General features: G+C 37.1%; 1 protein-coding gene across 1 annotated transcript in view; it reads right to left on the reverse strand.

Annotated features, from left to right (window-relative positions):
• The window catches only part of LOC124143175 (protein fuzzy homolog), a 141972-nt gene that overhangs the window by 113451 nt on the left and 2699 nt on the right, over positions 1-25822 (reverse strand). Inside the window, exons 2-3 of the mRNA XM_046512031.2 lie at positions 13556-13677; positions 12341-12494 (exon numbers count right to left, since the gene is read on the reverse strand). Coding sequence (XP_046367987.2) covers positions 12341-12494; positions 13556-13677 — 276 coding nt within the window. The remainder of the gene's footprint in view (positions 1-12340; positions 12495-13555; positions 13678-25822) is intronic.

Genomic DNA, 25822 nt, shown 5'->3' on the forward strand with positions numbered 1-25822 from the left:
TGTGCTGCTGAAATAAAGGGTAACAACATGGGAACTGGTATTGATGAGTGAGTGAGTGAGTGAGTGAGTGAGTGAGTGAGTGAGTGAGTGAGTGAGTGAGTGAGTGAGTGAGTGAGTGAGTGATATTCCACAAATTTTGTCGAACAGTGTATCCTAACCCGATACCAGAAATAGGCTTCACACATTGTACCCATGTGGGGAATCGAACCCAGGTCTTTGGCGTGACGGGCAAACACTTTAACCCCTAGGCTACCCCACTGCCCCAGCGATGATTATGTCTGAGACAGCAGTAACAGTAATATGTCATATTTCAGTTTATCCTCATTCTTTCTTAGATGCTAGTTATGAGGAGGTCATAAAACTGTTTAACATTTAAATTAGCTTTTCAAGATCCTATCTAAGTCCAGGAATAAATATGAACAAAAAAAGGAAATAAATTAATGATAAAGCAGTCAAACATTTTGGTACCAGAAACGAGAAGCTGTTTATCAGAAGCAAAATGAATGAATGAATGAATGAATGAATGAATGAATGAAAATATTTTTTTATCTACAAACATGTTTTCATCATCCAAGAATTTTTAGGCATGAAACATCAAACTGTTCTACTATGAACAACATATGTCAGATTTCAAGCATGTTGTTCTTAATTTCTTTCTTCATCACTTGGTTGCGAGTGTGATCTTGTAATTATCTGCTTCTGCAATTTTAATTTCTTCTTTATCTCTAAAGCTTCTGAATGAAGCAATTCCTTGCCTCTATTGTACTTCAGCCACCAGCTCCGATTCCAACAATGACACATATGGATGATGTTTGGGCCTCGACACACATTTCTTAACAACCTAATACTAAAACCAACAATTCACAGTAACTGGAGCACTCACAAAACCATATTCAATTAATCAATACCTAATTAATTATCAGCTAATTAATCAGATTAGTCAACAAAATTCACATAATACATAAAATATTAGTACTGCATCTTCCAAATATTCACACGACCTAACATCAGGGGTCGAATTGGAAGGGGAAATCAGTTTCAATGTCAATATCGCAATTTGGCAAGCCGCCTTGAAATGTACAACCCAGATTTTAAAAAAATATCAGGGTCAAATAAAAGCTTCTCCACGGTTGCTAATGGCAACAGCATAGAGTGACAGATATGCACTGCAACGTGTCATTTAATTAAACATGCAGGAGCAGGGCAGAACAGCTGCAGATAGACAGACCAAGTTGAAAGACATTGGTGGTCACATGACCAGGCCTCTGCAGTGGGACAAATGCACTCTCACTTGATAATTACATAGATTCCTCGTTAACCGTCTTAATTGATTTATCCAATTTTATTCTCCAAGAAACATTCCTCAAAATTAGTGCCAAAAGCACTTGCAGGGTAAACTCCTTCTAATCGTGTGTAGTGTTTGGTCAATTTGTATGTTAGGAAAAAGGTTTGGTTTTCGTTTGAGGTGTAATGACCACAAGAAGTGTCTTATTTCAAATCTGTCATTTTGTGCGATGTACTGATTTTCGAATTTCCTTACACTGTAATTCTGTGAACTGTGATGAGAACAGGACATTAGCTATAATTATTTTTGTAATTACAGAAATAATTTTCTGCAAAGATCCTTTTTTGAGTTTCAATAATTTGAACTATATTGTGAATATCAGAATCATTTGAATAATTGCATAAACCATGAATTGTTTAAAAAAACACAAAACACAGAAAAGATGAGTTTTTCAGTAATATCATAACCATTGATTAATGAATCAAAATAACATTAAAGTTTTTTGGTCAAATAGCAAAATACTTAATATTGATGAATAAATGTAATTAATGCATTGTTAACAAAAGTTATCCAGCATTCTCATGAATCATTGCTAGATGTTACTGTATAAAGTAAATAAGAAAAAGAGTTAGCCATCCTATTTGGCTCACATCTGTTTCTTTTAACAAATGAAAAACAGAATTGCACTATAAGACACAATTATGTGTCCATACTTTTTATCTGTGAATTTTTTTGGGATAAAAAATAGTTTATCCCAATATCTGAATACAACAGATGCCAGTAACACGTTTTAAGCCCGGATTTCAGCAAAGTAATTTAAAATTGAATAAATAAAACTTAAAATGCATCCAAACTATTCTTTTCAAGATGGCTCTCATTCAAAACGGCCTTGCATAAAGTATCATCAATGCTGATCACCACCGAATCTCCTCCGTCCTCCCAACTGGGCTCCATCCACAAGGTTCAGTCCTACGTAGGTAGAATTTACGTAATCTCACTGAATGCAAAAGAAAATATTTTCTAAACTTAAACTAAAAACAAAAGGAGTTTCCAAGGCTTGAATGTACAAACACAGCGCGAGGTTCATCTGCCTACCCAACACCTGTGTGTGACTTAGACTGGGGAAGTTAAACTTTCCTATTTGGTCTGACGACAGATACAAATTCAAAGATTGCCGACCACGTAACAGTAAGAAGTAGATCATACATACAATAATACTGTTAATTCATGGACCCACATGTGCATCTGGACAAACGTGGCCATTTTTTGTTTCAAGATTACTCTTGCTTAAGTTTGCGCTCGGCGGTTCTCTAAGCAAAACGTAGAATTGTCAACAGCTCGCAATGACAACGCTTTGTCTTATGAATGCTGCCCTCCACAGAGCTTTGTTTAGAGTTATTCCACGCTACACATGGAACTAACGGCGTGTGTGTTTTTGCTGTTCTTATCACACACAGGTGAGAAGAGTACACCTCAAGAAACGAGGGTTGGCTTTGTACGCACTACGTGATCACCAACTTCTCCAAATCCTCGACACCTCCGACAAACAGAATCAATATATTCTTTAAAGCCATTGTTTCTCACATTGTCTAAAAACATTTACTGCTCGTATACTGAACAAGATAGGCAAGCTTGGAAGACATACGACTTTGAAGCGGTAAGTAGCAGAATTGTTGAAATACATTCACAAGAAAATTGTTGCATTTGTTTGATAAGTAAAATTACTTTAATGCCTTTTGTTCATTTCTATTAACAATGTGTGTATTGTATTGAAGGCTTGTTTTGTTCTGTGCGGGTAAATGACACTTTTGATTGGAGACTTCTTCATTTATGTGTTTGCATAATCACTGCAACTTGTCTTATTGCACGCTCTTGAGAATGGAGTTTGTAGATTCTGTTTGGTTAAGCATTTTAAATCCCAGGGATTTAGCCCCAAGGACAATCATGCAAATTAGAAGGAAAATTTTCTGTAGTTTTAGAGATTTGGGATGCTTCAAATCTTTTGAATAGGTAGTGATCACACCAGTGATCTGAACATTTTAAATGATTTTTACAATTTTCATGAAAAGGTAGGTTTTTTCCATGTGTGCAAATAAATCAGCATGAGAGCTATTCATATCAAACTTGTATTTAATGACATAAATCAAAACATTTCAATTTGAACCAAAAAAAAGGGATGTGTAATCACAGCTGATTAATCAGGCATAATATAGATGAATGACATATTATAAGACTGGATAATCAGGTTGAAATAATTTAGGCCTGTAGTTAGCATGACACATTTGTACAGGTTTGGTAAATGCATTATTTAAAGTAAGTCTTGAGGTCTCACATGAGGAAAAAGCCTTCAATATTCAATTGCTTATTGAATAAATTTAAGCAAATAATCTGCAGAAATTCTGTCATGGTACACAACAATAATGGATTTCATTCAAGCATGTCGACATTATGGAGTTAATTAAGCAATTGAAATTAAGATTATAGTCAATTTTCAAATTAAATTGCCTTTAGACATGAATGACCTTTTAATGGGTTAATAAACCTATGGGCCAATTGTTTGATGTTCCCCGGCTACCACTGTTTGTCCATCAGATGCACTTTGTTACCACCTACAGTCGAAGTGTAGGTAGTGTCGGCAGTCACACGGCACTGTGCATCACAATTAGGCATCTCCTTAATGGGTTTCATGGTGCCCAGCTAACTCTAGCTCTGGGAGATTGAAATAAAAAGTTGTGTTTCTGATTGTATTTTCTATGGTATTGTGTAGGGCAGTTGGTTCAGTGGAAAACAGCAAATAGAAATAAGTTGATAGATGTTTGCAATCTATACAATAACAAGCATTTACCTCTGTCAAATAAAGGTAACTAGATAAATCAATGTCTGGTAATGTCAATATTAGTTTTGTTGCCTTTTGTGGTTGTTTTTATTTATTTTCTAATAACTAAAAGAGTTGTCACGGGCAGATTGTGTGGAATAGCTCTCTGGTTGAGAGAGGTATGTTCAGTGTGCATGGTGACTAGCGATGAGGATGGGTGAGTGAGTTAGTGAGTGGCTGGGTGAGTTGCTGGGTGAGTGAGTGAGCTTTTTGCACTATTCTACCTGAATCACATTATGGCTACAAGAATGGGATTCACTCAACACATACTGAAAGTATGTTGGGTTTGACTAAATGTTTCAATGACTCCATGAAAAAATACCTAACCGTACCAAAATATTTCTAACAATAGGCAGGACCACCATGTTTGATTACATTCCTAACTGTTTCTTTCGTGACATGCCTCTGAATCTTGTTTGACTTTATCTGGTTTAGCTTACAAATGGAATTAATAAGGGTTATTATGAAAACATGAACATACAGGACAATCTTTAAACAACTAAATAATACCTAATGTTGCCTAAAAATAGTTCTTAAAAGGAGAGACAACAATCATTGAACATGTTCTTACATTAATAGAAAAATAAGTTGTTTCAAAATGTTCTATGTATATGACGCCCCTGCCTGAGTGATATCTCACTCTCTGCTGGAGTATATTATACATGCGAGCTAAAAGTACTTCTAAGACGTAGATTAATAGCTGATGCAAGTCCGGACAAGTGAGGACACTCATTGGTCAGCATAAAGTCTGCAGGTTGGACTGACACTCCTGCTGGACATTCCAAATTAACCGTATATATATACTCTAATAAGCGCTGGGCCAGAAAAAGGTGCCAGCATCCTACAAAGCTGACCTCCAATAAGAGCCAGTTACGAGGCAATGTACAACACAATAACCACAAGGGATGTTACATTTAAATTACTTCTCAGATGATGCCGGGTGCTGGGATGGTTATTAGAGGAAATATGGTAGATTGTATTCTTGATAATACCGCATCTCTAAAACCACTTTATATCGTAATATCCTAATTGTTTATTCAGTATTGGAGGCCCTGTGGCCGTGATTACAATTTGTTGTATAAGCCTTTAGGTGTGGTTACTTTGTCATATACTAAACATTGGAGAAAGTACATAACCATGTAACTTTGGTATTTATTACGCTTATGTCTCTTCAAATATAGAGCAAGATCTTTTAATACCTTGATATTTATAGACATCATCAGCTCTGTAAGTTTTAGGCAAGTTGGTTATTGATGATTATAAAATACATTGACAAAAAAAAACTTGAATATCTTTATGTTGGTTATATTCAAGAGATATTAGATTGGTTTGATGCAGAAACGAACACACTGGTATGTTGTGTGAACCGACGCTCATGAACGCATCACATGTGATGTCATAGATCCATGACTCGAAATGCACCGTTTGTCTCGTGCAGGATAAGCGTCTAAAGTTTGGAAATGACATGTAGCATATCGTGATAAGAATATAGACGTTGTGGCAACACTTGACTGATTGTTAGTTTTGTCATTAAGTGGTACACATTGGAAACATCTCTTCTTAATGTACATACTTGCTGCAAGGATGAATGAGAATATGACAGTTGATGCTGTATACCACCAACTAGTTACAATAGAACCTTTGGTGTTTCCAAAGTATTATTTCATGAGTCGGGTACAAAAATAAATGGCCAGCCTTGATTAAGTATTGTTTCTGAGTCAACTTAAAAGTGAACTTCAAAACACATTACAAAGCTGAATAAAAAAAGCATTGACACATATGTCATGTTGAAACAAACACACATGATATCTTGGAATTTAAATCTAGACACAAATAGTAGATATTATACTCCAGAATGAAGATGAAAATCAACATTTAATACTGCTTTTCTCTCAATATATCCAATATCCATCTGTAATTTGAAATAAAAAAATATACTGTCATATGATTTATTAAATAATACGAAGCATTCCTTTAAGAAACAATCCCATGATTCCTTTCAGAAAGTCCCACGTGACACGTATGCATTCTTTCTGACACATGCCACTTTAATAATGTTATATGTACTCTAAGAAGTAATCTCATGTCTGTTGAAAAACGATCCTGTGTTGTATTATAAAGAAGACCCCTTTTTAAGAAATAAACTGATGTGTCCTTCCAGATATTGTCACATGTGATATTTAATAAATTATTGCCTATGTTCTTCAAGAAACAATCGTGTGCTTTTGACAAATAATCCTACATGTTGCTTAAGAAATAATCTTTTAAGAAATAAATCCAGTGCCCCTTAACCAAACTAATCTCCATGTGTCCTTTAAGAATAATCTTAAACATCCTTGATGCAATAACTGCACGTGGACGCTGCATCCAGTACAGATTTCTTACCATTTTCACGAATACCTGGTGTTATCACTGATTTTCAGTGATCCATTCCGATAATATTCACGGCTATTTTGCCTTTTGCCTGGTGGAATATGTTTCGACTGATCGAGACTGGCTTTTCTCTGGCATTGATGTTTTATATTATGATTATGGAAATGATTTTTGTTGCCTTTATTTCTTTAAGATATAATCCCTTGTGTCCTTCAAGAAATAGTCTCATTTGTCCTCTCATGCAATTCTTGAAAAAAACTATATTGCAGCTGAAACACCCAATAAATATCTATTTACATCACATTTTGCTCTGAAAATAAACCAAGGAGAATTCGCTCTTTAAGACGGCCACTGTGGTATTCCATGTATATATCACATGTGCTATATTTCCCTTGTCACTCAACACTGTATACATGCTATATACTGTCATAAATGACAATATCTGACCTAAGACACAAATGCCAATCAAGATATAAAAATGTCAATCATGATAAAAATGTCAATCAAAGCGAAAAATCCATTCCCGTTTGACAGGATGCCTGTCACATCTCATACATGTTGCATGGCACAATCGCTATGGCGATATCGGACACCCAGTGTAATTTGTGAGAGACCGACAATATACAGAAGACGTAGATGGCGCTAAGAAAATAATGACACACTCAGATAGACCATTTCTAATTAAGCAATCAATATGAGGGAATAAAGCCATAAGCCGTTATCGTTGTCTGTATCAAGAAAATGCTGGTGTATGGAACAATGTACACCGCAATATACATATCATTCATCTGTTGTGACGTCAAGTGTCTAATCAATAAAACCTTTCTGTTCATAATGATTCATATATTTATATACCAACCAATAAAATTGTGATTTCTATTATTAATCTGGCTGTGAAATTGATTTGGTAACGCGATCAACTTTCTATCAGCGTGCGTAGATTTCGCTTGATGGGTAATCAATGACAGATACAGCCCTACACCTAATAATAACAGTCAAATATTTATGTGATGCGGGTAACATATTTCTTTTATCATGAATATGCTAACGCCTACCATTAAAACCATGTTGTTTATCTAAGAGAGGTTATTTCATGCAGACAGTGCTTCCATGAAGAAACAATTGTCCCGACCAGCCAAGGGGTAAGTGTCTATCCTCACTTAGCCTCATTTGAACAGCTGTTCGGCTAAACGTTCATAACTATGACAGAGTTCATATACAAAAAATATATCAAACAAATATTTAAAATTATAACAATATTTTTTCAATGTAGCCATATGCTGTAGTTTCTTCAGAGCTGTTTAAGACATTGATTACTTATCATGGTGAGAAATCGTGAAGTGAGTGAGTCAGTTTAATCTTGCAATAATTCAGCACTGTAGCAACTAACTCATGGGGTGGATTACCAATAATCAGTAACATTAACATAACCATTTTTTCCTCCCTGTAACCCTATCTTGTAGAAGGGTTTCTGAGAGGGGGGTGGGGTTGTTTGGGGTTGGGGTGCTGTCATCAATGGAACTGATTCAGAATCTTCACTCGAGACAAAACTAAAAGCATATTAAATCTAAACATATGTATATAAAATATTGATTCTATATTCAATTTCGCACCAAATACTTTGCATAGGTACATGTGGGAGGGTTGAGAAAATTTCTCTTTGTGAAAATGTGTTGATACAAAAAGATAACGGTGGGGAAAAAAGTCCCCCTACTCCACCCCACCCCATGAACCTGAAGATAGAAGGATACAAATCACTACTCTGTGAAACACAATGTACAGGAACAATGGTATCGAAGCCATCATACTTTCATTCTTTGAGACACGACAGTGACAGAAACTAACTGTTTTAGTCTACTAGTCCTAATAATGATAACATAGCTAAACCCTTAAAAATGGCAAATTTCTACTGGTCCTTAACTATTGGGCAGTTTGGCAAGGACTATAGGACTAGTTCCAATTTCTAACCCTGCACAACTATTACCTTTATGAGCTAATTAAAAAAAATATTGTTTATAAAAATACAGAATGCATTTGTTAAATTTTTTAAATTTATAACATAAGCATACCATATTGCCTGGCTGTTAGCATGACAATGTGTCAGCACTGGGACCAGGGTTAATGGGTGGCACTGTGTAGCCTCTTAACTTCATCCAATAAAAGAATGCATACACTCAATATTACACAGAAAAAACACCCTATTTGGAAGCTAATTATCCGAAAATAATGCATTATATTTTATATTAACTAAAGACTGTAGTAGATTATCCTTAGCTTTGGTGAAACAAAACATCTCCCCAAGATTTGTATCTTAAAAGGCAGTTAAATTGCAAAATGGGAACAAAGTAATTGAGGTTAACACAGGTAAGCTGTTTTGTGTTACAGTCATTCTATTTCATCAACGACATCAATGGTTGGCAGGACAAGATTTTTTATGTTTTTTTAAAGAAACTATGAAGACGCGATTACTCTGCCTGCATGAGCACCCCCCAATAGATGTAACAAAATATAAACACTTTATGGTGCAACGTTATACTTGAATAAATCCAATTCATTTCTAATTCATGAGAAATGCATACTCTCTTGAAAAACAATAAACGAGTACAGTACAAGGGGGCTCACGAGCTCTAGCAAGTAATACTCTAGGCAGTGTAGCATAACACATAAATGTTTTATTTGTTAATTTAAACCTTAATTGCAACACAAGAATTTATTGTTGCAGTGCTCTCCCCATAGGGGGCCCATTTACTGAAAATTACATCATAATGTTCATTTCAGTAATTTTGATATTGACGACGTTTGAACTGGCTATTGCCACACAGTCTGAGCGGGTTTTCTGAAATGTACCGGATACGTTGTCGGTAAATTCTAGACTGGGCTATTGAAACATTACTGCGTCTCTGTATGAACTTGTTCGAATCATTAAGCATTATTGATAAATTACGAATGATTACGTAATTCCGCTATTCCTACCTTTTATCTACTGTGAAAACACACAACAGTATTTCTTGTGTGTCCAAATTACTGCAATCAGCTATATGTTTTGATATTTAAGATAACAAAGCTGAATTTAATAATGATGATACAAATTTCGTAAATTTGTTGAAAAAATACACTTTTCTTTCTAGCTTTCAGATGTTATAAATGATGTGTCATTATAATCAATTACAAATTAGTCATAAAGTTTTACAAAATGATGGCTTCCAGGTCTTGTCCTTTTGATAAGTACTGTCTCACATTTAGAACTGTTCCTTTAAGAAATAAACCATCTTTGAAAAAACAAACCTAAAACTAGTTCCAGGCAAAGATGAAGATTAAGAGTAATTTACTTTGTGATTCGCGAAAAAATATCTATGACAACAGCAACAATTTGATTTTTTTCAAATTCATTTTTTCATCACTACATCACTTATCCCGAATCAAAACCAAAGAAACAAGAAAGACATACAACAACAGGCAATGACTGCAATGGAAGATTGGGCCAACTCATTGTATCACTTTAACACAAAGGAAATGCTTCTTAATGCAGTTAGTGGTTGTAGTGCTTCTACTGCAAGTAAACGGCTGTACTGCACTGATCCCTGGACAACCTACGCACAACCAATCACAATCGCATCTGCCTTCCAATCTACGTACAACCAATCAGAATCGCATCTGCCTTCCAATCTACGTACAACCAATCACAATCGCATCTGCCTTCCAATCTACGTAACAATGACAATAGTTAAATCTACGTAACATTGACAATAGTTGAATCTACGTAACAATTACATTAGTTGAATCTACGTAACAATGACAATAGTTGAATCTACGTAACAATGACAATAGTTGAATCTACGTAACAATGACAATAGTTGAATCTACGTAACAATGACAATAGTTGAATCTACGTAACATTGACAATAGTTGAATCTACGTAACAATGACAATAGTTGAATCTACGTAACATTGACAATAGTTGAATCTACGTAACATTGACAATAGTTGAATCTACGTAACAATGACAATAGTTGAATCTCCGTAACAATGACAATAGTTGAATCTACGTAGCAATGTCAATAGTTGAATCTACGTAACAATGACAATAGTTGAATCTCCGTAACAATGACAATAGTTGAATCTACGTAACATTGACAATAGTTGAATCTACGTAACAATGACAATAGTTGAATCTCCGTAACAATGACAATAGTTGAATCTACGTAACATTGACAATAGTTGAATCTACGTAACAATGACAATAGTTGAATCTCCGTAACATTGACAATAGTTGAATCTACGTAACATTGACAATAGTTGAACCTACATAACATTGACAATAGTTGAATCTACGTAACATTGACAATAGTTGAATCTACGTAACAATGACAATAGTTGAATCTACGTAACAATTACAATAGTTGAATCTATGTAACAATTACATTAGTTGAATCTACGTAACAATTACATTAGTTGAATCTACTTAACAATTACATTAGTTGAATCTATGTAACAATTACATAAGTTGAATCTACTTAACAATTACATTAGTTGAATCTACGTAACAATTACATTAGTTGAATCTACTTAACAATTACATTAGTTGAATCTACGTAACAATGACAATAGTTGAATCTACGTAACAATGACAATAGTTGAATCTACGTAGCAATGTCAATTAAATTAACAATTTCAAATGTGGGTTTAGCACTGTATTTGTGATAACATAGTTTTGTATTGAAAATGGCATACCAGTGTTATGTGATTTTAAAAACATTTAAACTTGCCTCTAAATAACTGCGACTAGATTATGGATCTTAAAAATGTAAAATGAATTTGAAAACAGCTTGGTGACTACTCCTTTACACTTGAGACAGGTCAATGTTAAAACAGGCAAAGAATAAATTACATTCTAACCAAGCATGATGTAGTGTGCTTAACAATCCTGGCCCTGGGGTATGAAACAACACCAGAACAACCAGGCTGAAGATGAAGATCTCAGCAGATCCTGGGAGTGGGAAGGGGAACAACTCTACTCATCCCTTATTGAAGCATATTCAAACACATCTTGTTCTGTACTGTCCTCCAGCATGATAAAAATTACTCAACTTTTGATGGGAATATTTAAATATTGTAAAGACACGCAAAAACTGATGAGATATGGGAATATTTAAATATTGTAAAGACACACAAAACCTGATGAGATATGGGAATATTTAAATATTGTAAAGACACACAAAATCTGATGAGATATGGGAATATTTAAATATTGTAAAGACACGCAAAACCTGATGAGATATACAGAAAACTATGTTTATAACGAACTCAAAGGGACCACTAATTTTAGTTTGTAATAACCGTAGTTCGGTATAAGCATATATACAACATTTATAAAACAAATGGCTGGGACTAAAAAATAAGTTCATTATATCGGTAAGTTTGTTATAAGCGTGTTCGTTATAAAAAGAATTCATAGCTCAGTATTAAAAGTAAAGATTGTATACGCAGATCACGCCTAAAAGTTTCGACAACGCTGAAACAATTGTTTGTCAATTGTGCTACTGTTTTTTTATCCCCGAGTAAACTGATCCCTAGGGAATTGAGAACACAACACACTGATGTATGGACAGGGTAATAATGTCATACGCTCGAGCATGCCTCACGGGGAGTCTGGTGCGATATATATGTACCATTATTATAATTATTGCGATTACCCTGCATGGCTGCAACATGTAAGCTACACTTATGTAACACGTCAAGGAACCTATTGAATCTGGTTATCAGCTGATGAATATTGATGCAAAATCAATGGGGTGCATTTCACCAACCTTGATTTCTTTCTTGAAGCGCTCAACGTTCTTGATATTGCCAACCTCCTCAGAGCCATACATGAGCACCATGGCGTTGTAGATGTTGTCAAGGAGATGGGCAAGGTGGCAATCTGCGGCACAGTCATCACCAGTTGCCACGATCAGAGTGATGCTGATAAAAGAATACAATGTCATATTACACAACAGAAAAAGGGAAACCTAAATATCCTAAATCAAAAACTTTTATTCTACATATTTTATCAAAATGTTTTATGATGAAACATTGATTGTCTGGGATATTCTTTCACAATAACAGGATCAAACAGTTAACATCTTCAGTGATCATACTAGCTTTGGCTCTGATTTGAAGTCAATCATCTTTGCACCTTATCAGCCATGCCTAGTACAGAGCTCCAGATAAGCTGCGTATCTGCGTAAAATACGCATCAGAAATGCTGAAATATACGCAACGAACATTACAGATACGCTACAAAAATAAAACTTGTGCGTATCATCAAAATATTGTGAAGTAACCCTGCGTATTCGATTAGCAATGTCACTGATGTATCTGACAGCAGTACTTATTGAGTGAGTGAGTATGGTTTTACGGCCGCTTTTAGCAATATTCCAGCAATATCACGGCGGGGGACACCAGAAATGGGCTCCACACATTGTACCCATGTCGGGAATCAAACCCGGTCTTCAGTGTGATGAGCGAATGCCTCAACCACTAGGCTACCTGACCACCCCGCAGCAGTAATTAACAGTTCTGAGGTTACCATGACTCTGAGGTTAATGAGGTTACCATGACTCTGAGGCTAATGAGGTTACCATGACTCTGAGGCTAATGAGGTTACCATGACTCTGAGGTTAATGAGGTTACCATGATTTAAAAAAAAAGCCTGATGATGTGTGTGTGATTTTTTTGGGGGTCAGTCAGCAATATTTCCATTGTCAGGTTGGTAAAGAGGCAAGTCTGGCACCAGTGGTTTACAGGCGAGCGCCATCCATACTGATGATGTTTCATGACACAAAATCAGCCAGGCCGCACATTTTGACCATCTAATCCACATTTCAGTCAGCTATTACTATATGCTTCTGGTCCTGGGACTCTTCTCCATCCTCCCCCACCCCCATCCCTACGCCGTAAACTGTGACTTCAACATCATGTTTGCAAAATATGGCAGTTTTGAACACAGAAGCCAGAAAAGACCTTGTCGAGAATGAAAGTACCTGTCTTGATAGACTCTCCAGGCTATCTTGGAACCATGAGTGGTGGTCGTCTGAAGGTCGACCTTGTGGTTCTCAGCAAACATGTGCACGGCATTCAGAGACCCAATCACAGGGAACGGTAACTGGACAAAAACAAAACAAGGTTTCAATATCATCCAAATAAATTATATTTAGGAAATTGACTTGACTGAAATCCATTCTATCGAAAACCTTATCACTTTCAACCAAGTCAAAAGAACATTGAGTGACAATATTGTAAGCATCGTATTCCAATTGCGCAGATCGATGATCATGTTGCCAATCACTGAATTGTCTGATCCAGACTCAATTACTGACAGACCGTTATCATATAGCTGGAATACTGCTGAGTGCGGCGTTAAACAAAAAAGAAACAAACAATATCGTAACAGTGTGTTAGTGAGTTTAATGCCACATTGGACCATATATCATCATGGAAGGTCCAAAGTGACAAGCTTGTGGATAACTCACCCCCAATCTCTCATACTCACCACCATTCTCTCATACTCACCAAACTTCTCTCATACTCACCACCATTCTCTCATACTCACCACCATTCTCTCATACTCACCCCCAATCTCTCATACTCACCACCATTCTCTCATACTCATCACCATTCTCTCATACTCACCACCATTCTCTCATACTCACCCCCAATCTCTCATACTCACCACCATTCTCTCACACTCACCACCATTCTCTCACCACCATTCTCTCACACTCACCACCATTCTCTCATACTCACCACCATTCTCTCATACTCATCACCATTCTCTCATACTCACCACCATTCTCTCATTCTCACCCCCAATCTCTCATACTCACCACCATTCTCTCACACTCACCACCATTCTCTCATACTCACCACCATTCTCTCATACTCATCACCTTTCTCTCATACTCACCACCATTCTCTCACACTCACCACCATTCTCTCATACTCACCACCATTCTCTCACACTCACCACCATTCTCTCACACTCACCACCATTCTCTCACACTCACCACCATTCTCTCATACTCACCACCATTCTCTCATACTCATCACCATTCTCTCATACTCACCACCATTCTCTCACACTCACCACCATTCTCTCACACTCACCACCATTCTCTCACACTCACCACCATTCTCTCACCACCATTCTCTCACACTCACCACCATTCTCTCACACTCACCACCATTCTCTCACACTCACCACCATTCTCTCATACTCACCACCATTCTCTCACACTCACCACCATTCTCTCATACTCACCACCATTCTCTCATACTCACCACCATTCCCTCATACTCATCACCATTCCCTCATACTCATCACCATTCTTTCATACTCACCACCATTCTCTCATACTCACCACCATTCCCTCATACTCACCACCATTCTCTCACTCACCACCATTCTCTCATACTCACCACCATTCTCTCATACTCACCACCATTCCCTCATATTCACCACCATTCCCTCATACTCATCACCATTCTTTCATACTCACCACCATTCTCTCATACTCACCCCCAATCTCTCATATTCACCACCATTCTCTCATACTCACCACCATTCTCTCATACTCACCCCCAATCTCTCATATTCACCACCATTCTCTCATACTCACCACCATTCTCTCATACTCACCAAACTTCTCTCATACTCATCACTATTTTCTCATATTCACCACCATTCTCTCATACTAACCATCATTTTCTCATACTCATCACCATTCTCACCACCATTCTCTCATACTCACCACCATTCTCTCATACTCACCACCATTCTCTCATACTCACCACCATTCTCTCATACTCACCACCATTCTCTCACTCATCACAATTCTCTCATACTCATCACCAGAGGCCCTACAAAACCTGAATTACAATTAAAATTTAGACCAAATCGATATGAGCACAGATTTATCTCAGATTTCAAAACAAGTGCCCTTCACAGGCCCAGTTAGAATTTTTGTTGGGATTCTTATTTTCTTAAACTCAGTGGTTGTCTAATATTGAGGTGGGGCAGGATACGTCCACCTATTTGCGACCACCTGGTACCATCACTATCTGATTGTGATTCATAAACACTTGCTCATGATATAGTGGGAATTGTACAATTGACGATGCTTTTGGCAGAGATTTCTTATGAATATGGAAAGGGTTTTGTCACTTTTATTCAAAACCTGCATTCAACGCAATAATCTGAAAATAACCATTTAAACCTCTTCCCCTTCATTGGCCATGCTATCAGTGAAATACAAGTCCCCTCTATAAAGCCATATCATTACTAATAACCACATTAATGTGAACTGGGAAATTCTCAATTCCAATTTGGGAATTTTTACTGACATTTGCTGCAGATTCTGGGCCAAATATTGGCCTGTGGGCAGGTCGAGATAAATCCCTGATGACACAAAATAAGAGCTGGCAGTAAATCCAATGTTTAAGTTAGTATGACAAAGAATCAAGTTATTGTCAAACGGTATAAGTATATATGTCATTATGTCCCTCTATACCTCTACACCACAGTTCCATTCCAATCTGCCACAAATTCAACTTATTACCAGGCCTTCTGTGAAATGGTACAGGCTCGACTGCTTATAGGCGCTGTCGTACGGCAGGAGTACAGGCTCGACTGCTTATAGGCGCTGTCGTACGGCAGGAGTATTGCTTGGTTGGCATTGGGCAAAAGAAACTATTGTTTATGCTACCAGTAGAGTGGGACATGCTTATTCTTTTTGTTTGTTTGTTTGTTGTTTAACGCCGCACTCAGCAATATTCCAGCTATATGACGGCGGTCTGTAAAATAATCGAGTCTGGACCAGACAATCCAGTGATTGACATCATGGGCATCGATCCTTGCAATTAGGATCGATGACATGCATCAACCAAGTCAGCGAGCCTGACCACCCCATCCCGTTAGTTGCCTTTTACGACAAGCATAGTTGCCTTTTACGGCAAGTATGGGTTGCTGAAGACCTATTCTACCCCGGAATCTATACGGGTCTTATCCTTTTTGAGAACACCTGTGTCATCAATGATTTTCAGTGATCCATTCATATACGATCATGCCATTTTGCCTTTTAAGCCTAAAAGAATCTGTTTCAGCAGATAATCGAGACAGATTGTTCTCTGGTGTTATATATTAATACCAGAATCTCAGTTTGGATCTGGGACAAAACTTGTGATATGATGAATGTTTTAAAAGGGCTTGTGAGTTGACACTAAGGAATCTATGACATCCCCTGCAGCCCACTCGGATATACAAGCCTACAGCTCTCATGGCCATGTTTCACCACCATGTTACACATCTCACTTCAACAAACACTGTTACCATGGCAACAAATGACACTGTCCATCAGTTGTAATAATTGTCATTAGAGATGCATCAAGCTATTCTCCCACAATATATTCATAAAAACTAATCACATACTCATCAATTAGAATTCACATATGTGTCACTCTTCACAGAGAATGAAGGCAGTGGGTGTGTCAGAGAATCAAGTGATCAGATCTCACTAGTCCTGCGCCATGGCTGTGAAATATGAATATATATTATTTTTTATTACTAAAAGCCAAGTCAAGGTTAGATCAAACTAAACCAAGTCATGTTTCCCATGAAAACAGCAGAAGAGAAAAGGTTCTTTTGAAAAAGAAAATGACAATTATTTTGAAGAAATGTTTTCACCAACAAAGTGTCAGTCTAGATACGGACTAGAGATCTATACAGTTTTCGAGGATGCCACGGTTTCTTTGTTTCTTGATCATCACACACTGAAAGTTTGTGTTGGAAAACTTAACTTTTTTTAGTAAACACATCTTAGAGCAGAAAACAAAATACAAAAATAAAATTGGAGTGCAATAATGCAAATATACTGATGTGACCAAGGCATAGACAAGCCCACTTGTCTGTTAGTCTTAGACAAGTGAAAATCCAGAGTGACTTATTGTTTTCTCACAAAATCTAGTTTTTACATTCACTAATCCAAAATGAGTTGCAGACAAGTTGGATTTGGCCGATGGCGTCTACTCCTGTGACCTCAGTGATGGAAAAGACATTTCATATAACAACGGTCACAATTCAGGCAAGTTTGGTCCTAAGTTTAACTTATTTTAACAAAAAAAATTCAATCTCATTAAAATCAGACCTTAGTTCTTGCTACCGCTAAACAAAGATCTGAAGACATCCCATTAGGGGTCATGTCAGAACGACCTTTCATCCGACCAATCAGAGCGTCACTTACCAGATCATGAAAGTGACAGTCGGAATGTGATTTCTGATCATACAACCTCGAAAACATTAACACGGGATACTCCAAACGATAGTTACGGGTTTAACAACTGAATCCATACAATCTAGACCATCTATTAGCCATTCCAGAAAGTTCTTTTGTTCAGGTTTCAAATTTGTAATCAAGAATTTGTCAAAATATGTTTCGAAGCGTAGTCGCCAATTTGAAATTAGTGCCATAAAGCACGAGAAAGCTGCGTTCTGATTGGTCATTCCATTGGTCGGTCAAAGTTCGCGCAAGGTCAGTCTGACATGACCCGTAATGGGATGTCCTCAGATCTTTGTTTAGCGGTAGCGAGAACTAAGATCTGATTTTGATGAGATTGAAAAAAGCATTATTTAAAAAAAATATCAAACACCCATTTACCAGCAGTGTTGCTTCGGCTTATCCATAAAGAATGTTCACTCAAAGGGAACAAGAAGCTTAATAACTGACGGACATTATCGCAACTAATCCTGAAGACTTCTTACTATTTTGACATTGACTTAAGTCGTGACTTCAAAATTGTGTGTGTTTATGGAGGAATAAATGTGAAACTGGTGTGCAGTCCATGTCAATCTGCAAAGAGTGCGCATCGGTTTTTATGTTAATAGCGCCATAAGTCAATTCTTTCAAATAAATATGTCAACAATAATAACCTCACAGACTGCTTATCTAATCATTAAAACACAAAACAGTTGTAGACAAAGACATGAAATCAGTGTCATTGTGCACCACAATAATCCAACACAAGCCCCACCCAATAACCAACCAATCAGAAACAGTAGTCTGCTAGTAGGCGTGGCCTATTTATTTTGGTTTATGGGGAAAAAAAACACAACATAAAATGCTTGGTTAGCCTAAAAAATGGGACAGAATTAGTTGCAATATACTTATATTGTAATATCATACTCTAAATATTTCAACCCTTCCAGAACCATTGGTACTTAAACAGAAAAACCCATTGGTAAGACCTAGCAGGAAACTGATAAAGTTAAGAAAATGATTTGAACATCGTAGTAAGTGTTTGATACCATAGGAAGTTGTGGAAAGCCGATAAGATATCTGAAATAACAGCCCTCCAGCGACAGCCATCAAACTGGATCCCTACGATCTTCAAGATTACAATAAGTGGCTGCTATAGTGAAGTCAAACTTCAGCTGAAATCATATAACAGTCTCATTTGCCATATATTTCACAAAGATGTCAGGAAAACTGTTATAAAAAGCACAAAAACATGGGATGGGTTATGAAATCAGATCCAACTGATTTTGTTTATGCATCTCCATCACCTGCATCATCAACATCATCACACCCACCAACGTTGATGATGTTGCTATGGTTGGTGGCATTAACTTATTGATTTCACAGCCACAACCCCGCATAACAAAGACTGTACATTATAAACCCATACATACTGTAAACTACTAAAACCAATTACTCTGTCATACGCAACACCTCAACATCAACAAAAGTGGTCTTCACAGACACAGTTCTATCATCTCGAAATGGGTTTGATTATTCTACCATCTACACACACAAAAGACAATTGTGTGCCATGCCACACAGCCAGTAGGTTGGCTAAGTGGTAATTGTACATGGATTACAAGAAACGGCATCGATATCCGGCAGCAAGATTTTACGATCACGCCAATGTTACCTAGATCCTATGCATATAGTGCTATGGCTCAATCTGTAGTCAGAACCCAGCTGTGAAAACAGTTTCAATGTACAACCTGCCCTACTGACAGATTCGGATTTAAATGTGTTAAATCTTGAGCATTGGTAAATAAGATTTTAAAGATAATCATGAAAACTAACATACAGCTCACTTAAACTCGCAAAACAGAGAAGTTGGTCCACCGGATTGTAGTCTGTGTTTGGTATTCTCGTGTTTGTATGAATGCTTATGCTTTGTTGTCTAACTGCTAGACTGAGAGAATCATTTCAAACGTCTGAAAAACATTTGGTTTCCTTTTGTTCACATTTTTGTTGGAGAATGAAGAAAGATTGTAAGAAAGTTCTACGCAGGTGAACACTTTGTCGTGCATTACTTGTACAAGAGCATCTTTTGGTTTGGTTCAATGTGAGTAAATACAATCTCAATCAGGCTATTCTTCCTTACACCATTACTTCAATGGACCATTGAGACATCCTCCTCATTCGTTTAAAACCTTCAGAAAGATTTTAATAAAACTATTTTACTAAATGAGCTTAGTGTTAAATAATGTTCAAGTATTATGTTATACATGTATTATACAAAGTTACACATGTTGAGGGAAGCATCAAAACTTAATTCATTTTCAAATTGAGTCTTGGTACAAACATACTGACTGAATAGAAATGATCTTATTAATATAAGAATACATACTCTAACAAAATGACATTTCAAAGACAGAGTGCCAAAAAACTATATTCATAATCAATAAAATGTAAAGTGAATTTATTCTATTCACATTAAAAGACTTTTGATATAATCAAACACGAAATGTATTTCACCAAATATTTATATATGTACATATTATTCAATAATTTGAAAATATCATTGTCTTTATATTCAACAGCGAAAACTTAAAACAATGAAATGTAGCAAAAATACTTCTTGAGAAAATAAACCTTATCTGCAAGTTGAGATGATGTGGACGGAGGAATTTAAACGGAGGCATAAATGCTTTCATAAAGAAACCTGGAGCAATATATTTCTTCAATATATCGAAACACTAACCTTATCTGCGTTTAGTTGATAATATGCAACCTGACTTACCGTCTGAAGTATTTTCTAACAGCAGTGATAAGTTTTCTCATGATGTCATAATTACAACATGCAGGGCCAAAAAAAGATATATCTATGAAATATGGGACATGTTCCCCAGTTATATCATATAATGGCAAGAGTGTTGCAATAAACCCAGTACTAACAGATTCACATCTAACTTTATGCAACATCAGCAGACTTCTGTGACATTAAAAACTTGTTCGTAACTTTACCATACTGATGGAAAGAAATTAAGGAACATATAGAAATATTGTTGTATAATGCATACTGTTGTTTAAAACAAAATACTTCAAAGTAAAATAGATAACACTCTACTTTTGATCGGGATAATCAGACGTTATTCTATTTCAATATACACTTGACATATGAGACAGTTGTTTATCATTGAAACAAGAAAATGTCCCTATCAAAAGTCGAGCAGTATATGTTGCTGTGTGAAATGTTGGTGTGTAGCATGCTTACTTCCTTGCAAAGTAATCCCTAGTTATCTTGGGTAAACATGACTCCCACTCTAGCTGTTCCCTTACTTCTTTTCATCAGTATATGGTCACCACAACATAAACTTTGTGTTATGGCTTCAATTTGATCTCGATGTTTGAACTAAAGTCACAAACAGCAAAAAAAATGAAGCACAAGCAAAGAGGCACCAGTAGTCTTCACATGATAATCTTTCACAGAATAGATTGAATTTGTACCCTGTATCTATGACAACACTTTCACAATATTTTAGAAAAGAAATGATCAGCTTCATCAGGAAAGCTGTTCTATTTTAGAACAAGCAGGAAATACTCATATCCCCGCCAATATGAGAGAGAGAGAGAGAGAGAGAGAGAGAGGGAGAGAGAGAGAGAGAGGGAGAGAGAGAGAGAGAGAGAGGGAGAGAGAGAGAGGGAGAGAGAGAGGGAGAGAGAGAGAGAGAGAAAGAGGGAGAGAAAGAGGGAGAGAGAGAGAGAGAGGGAGAGAGAGGGAGAGAGAGAGAGGGAGAGAGAGAGGGAGAGAGAGAGGGAGAGAGAGAGAGAGAGGGAGAGAGAGAGAGAGAGAGAGAGAGAGAGAGGGAGAGAGAGAGAGAGAGGGAGAGAGAGAGATATGTTCGGTTGTGTACAAGGCCAGAAACATTGTATTGTTTTCAAGATTTCCTCACTACCACCATTTTCAGACTACTGTATTCGATGTAATAAGCACCCCCGCTCTAATAAGCGCCCACTGCGATATTTGCTAATATATTGGCTAGTGAACAATCCAAATTAGCAGCCCTTTGGATTGATCAATGTACACAAGACTTATTTATTGGTGTAAAATATGTGTGTTATATGCATCCTTAATTACGGGAAATTAAATTCTGGAAAAATATATCCGTCGTATATAAACATTTCAGGCTGTCAGCATAAACCAGGAAATTTACGATCTTTCAACTCTGTTGTTTATCACCAAAATAATATTCTAATAAGAGCCCCCTATTTCTAATTTTGAGAGACTCTGGGCGCTTATTAAGTCAAATACGGTAAGTCAAAGTCGTTGCCCTGGAATCTTGAAAAATAATTTTTTTTTAAATCCTGAACTATCAAAAGACACTACACCTATCTATGTCCCAAGTTTGGTTACAATATCTCTCATGGTTTGTAGTTCTGCTTCGGAAACCAAACATGAGGGACGGGCGGATGGACAGCATCCTCTCCTGTATCCCCCTACTACTTCATGGCGGGGTATAATTAAATTGTTATCAGTTCATTCACCTGGTGTTTCTTTCTTCACAATAGCCAATTCATTTGCTTTAGCCATACAATATTTTATGACTACATTTCATGACATACGTAACCACAGCACAAGGTTTCCCTCTCCCACGTCCTGCTGATGCTGACAGTGAGTACTGAAGTATTGTACAGCATCATTCTGGTCATTCCCCATGTATGTAGAATAGAACACTGGTCAACAAATAATTTAAAAACTAGACCTAGTCAGATGTACTCTTCTTATGAAAATCTGCAAGCTTCTCACGTATACAAGCTGGCATCAAAGACCACATGACAGGTAAATGAAAACTATCTCCTTGAAGAGGTGATTCCAGTTTCATGTTTCTTGTACTTATTTTTTCCCGTTAGAGTACGAAAAAGCTTCTTTTTGTTGTTCGTTTATTTTTACTTTTTTTTACAAAATTAAAAAATACTTTCAATCTCTGAAGATGTTTTCATAAGTATTGTTTGCAAATCTTATCTGGTTACATCTGAGAAAGTTGATAGGAAGCTACTCTTGTGAATCCATGCATCACATTTTACTCTGTTAACAGAATCAGGAAATTGAGAATGTCAAGAATGTTGAGAATAAATGTGCCCTATAGAATTGGCCAAAATTTCTTGTTTCATTCCCTATAGTATGCTTTCTATCTTTGTTAATTACATTTGACTATTTTGTTTTGAAGGGAATCAGAAACCATGACATCTTGTACATTTCATATACCGTATTCGACGTAATAAGCGCCCACGGCGATATTTGTTAATATATTGGCTAGTGAACAATCCCAATTAGCACCCCTTCCGATTGATCAATTTACATAAGACTTATTTTATTCGTGTATAATACGCACTTGTCTGTTATATGCACCCTTAATTATGGGCAATTAAATTCTGGAAAAATATATATGTCGAATATAAACATTTCAGGCTGTTAGCATAAACCGCGAAATTTATCTTTCAACTCAAAATACTATTCTAATAAGAGCCCCATATTTCTAATTTTGAGAGCGCCCTGGGCGCTTATTACGTCGAATACGGTAACCCATATCCTACAGAAATGACCCACCAGTTTTCAGTTTCTTATGTTCAAAATAAGTCTTAATGGCAACATTTCTCAGGAACGGAATATCAAACAGGTATTTAGTACCTCTAAGTTGTCCTTTTATCCCGACCAGTGTTTCTCCATGGCAATCAGCATGAAACTGAGCAGGTATTGGCAATAGTTGTACTGTGAAGCTGTCAAAACACAAGCTAGTGAGGGAGTCGCGTTATAATGTCGCGTTGAACAGTATTTCAGTTATATCACGGTGTCAGCTTGACGTGGTGGAAAGTCTAAAGTGACAGATCTTTAGAAAATTTACTACTTTGCTGAAATCTACCTGCACGGGTATGGTGCTGACAAACCTAGAAACATTACCAGGACAAACCAGGGAAGCTGAAGACCGATTCTAACCTGGATCTTCACGGTTCATAATGAGTTCAAACCATAATAAGATAGTCCTGGTATACATGTCCTGGGCTAGTTACAACTGTAACAATAGTATGTGTAAGTGAGTGTGTTTCAAATGAATATGATTTGATAACAAACTACTATTGCTTCAGACATCACTATATGTTCATCCTGTTATTTCAATCAGTGATGTGGCCTGGCACTAGCAACACTAGCCTGAGTCAGCCTGAGTTAGAGGGGCTAACTTGCATCCCAGTACAATACAGGGGTTAACTTGGATCCCTGAATCAATACAGGGGTTAACTTGAATCCCTGTAAAATACATGGGCTAACTTGCATCCCAGTACAACACTGAGGTTAACTTGGATCCCTGAATCAATACAGGGGTTAACTTGCATCCCCGTACAACACAGGGGTTAACTTGGATCCCTGAATCAATACAGGGGCTAACTTGCATCCCCGTACAACACAGGGGTTAACTTGCATCCCTGTACAATTCAGGGGGTTAACTTGGATCCCTGTACAATACAGGGGTTAACTTGGATCCCTGTACAATACAGGGGTTAACTTGCATCCCTGTACAATACAGGGGTTAACTTGGATCCCTGTACAATACTGGGGTTAACTTGAATCCCTGTACAATACAGGGGCTAACTTGCATCCCCGTACAACACAGGGGTTAACTTGGATCCCTGAAACAATACAGGGGTTGACTTGCATCCCTGTACAATACAGGGGGTTAACTTGGATCCCTGAACAATACAGGGGTTAACTTGAATCCCTGTACAATACAGGGGTTAACTTGCATCCCTGTACAATACAGGGGTTAACTTGCATCCCTGTATAATACTGGAGTTAACTTGCATTCCTGTACAATACAGGGGTTAACTTGCATCCCTGTACAATAGAGGGGTTAACTTGCATCCCTGTACAACACAGGGGTTAACTTGCATCCCTGTACAATACAGGGGTTAACTTGCATCCCTGTACAATACAGGAGTTAACTTGCATCCCAGTACAATTCAGGGGTTAACTTGCATCCCTGTACAATACAGGGGTTAACTTGCATTCCTGTACAATACAGGGGTTAACTTGCATTCCTGTACAATACAGGGGTTAACTTGGATCCCTGTACAATACAGGGGTTAACTTGCATCCCTTGCATATTTCCTTAAAATACCCTGTGATAGGACAGAAATAATGTTCAAAGCAGCATTCAAGCCAACTCTCTTACACAACCAATGGCTAGACATTATTGTGACATTGTGTGGTGACAATAGTGCAATACAGCAGTATTATTGCAGACACTGATGCTGCCATCTCCATCCTCCAGGCTGTTGTTCAACTGTACCAGACTAAGCCTTTAACCACTAGCCTTAAGGCCGTGTCTAGCAATTCTCCGTTGGGCTGACAAACTCTGCTAATCATAGCCGATGCAAAAGAGTAAAACATGTACAAAATGATGCCAAAAGAGTGGGTTGGCATAAAACACGTGTTGGTGCTCTACCTGCTTGATTGGCTCGGTTCTGTGACAACGAAGACCACGTGTACTCACCTCCAAGTAGTCAGTATCATTAACACTACACAACCTGTCACACACGGACACTGAGAGATTTTCATGTTAAGAATCACATCATCAAAATCTGGTCAGGACGTTTGAAAGCCTTATTTGGCCTGAACAATCACATTGCTTGTCGAACTTGCTTTCTAGGCCAAAATACAGCAGACTTATTCCCCATTTTATCAAGATTGGTCATTTCAAAGAAATATTTGATGTAATGTTTATAATACAATGGTTCCTTTTCTTCACAAAAAAGACTTAAATTGTTTTTCATGATCTTGCTTACTGAGTAGGGTTCATAAACTTTGTCGTTTTTGTATTTTCTTGTTCTGGGACATGTATGCCTGGTAAGCAAGAAAATAGATGTAGGACTCAGCTGGACAATAACAACATATTAACTTAACTTTTGACATTTTGTGAAAGTCCTGACAGACACACCCTTCAGACTGACAGACTTGGGAAATACAGA

Source organism: Haliotis rufescens, unplaced genomic scaffold, assembly GCF_023055435.1.
Source record: "Haliotis rufescens isolate VD_foot unplaced genomic scaffold, xgHalRufe1.0.p SCAF_6, whole genome shotgun sequence".
NCBI classification, from domain to species: domain Eukaryota; kingdom Metazoa; phylum Mollusca; class Gastropoda; order Lepetellida; family Haliotidae; genus Haliotis; species Haliotis rufescens.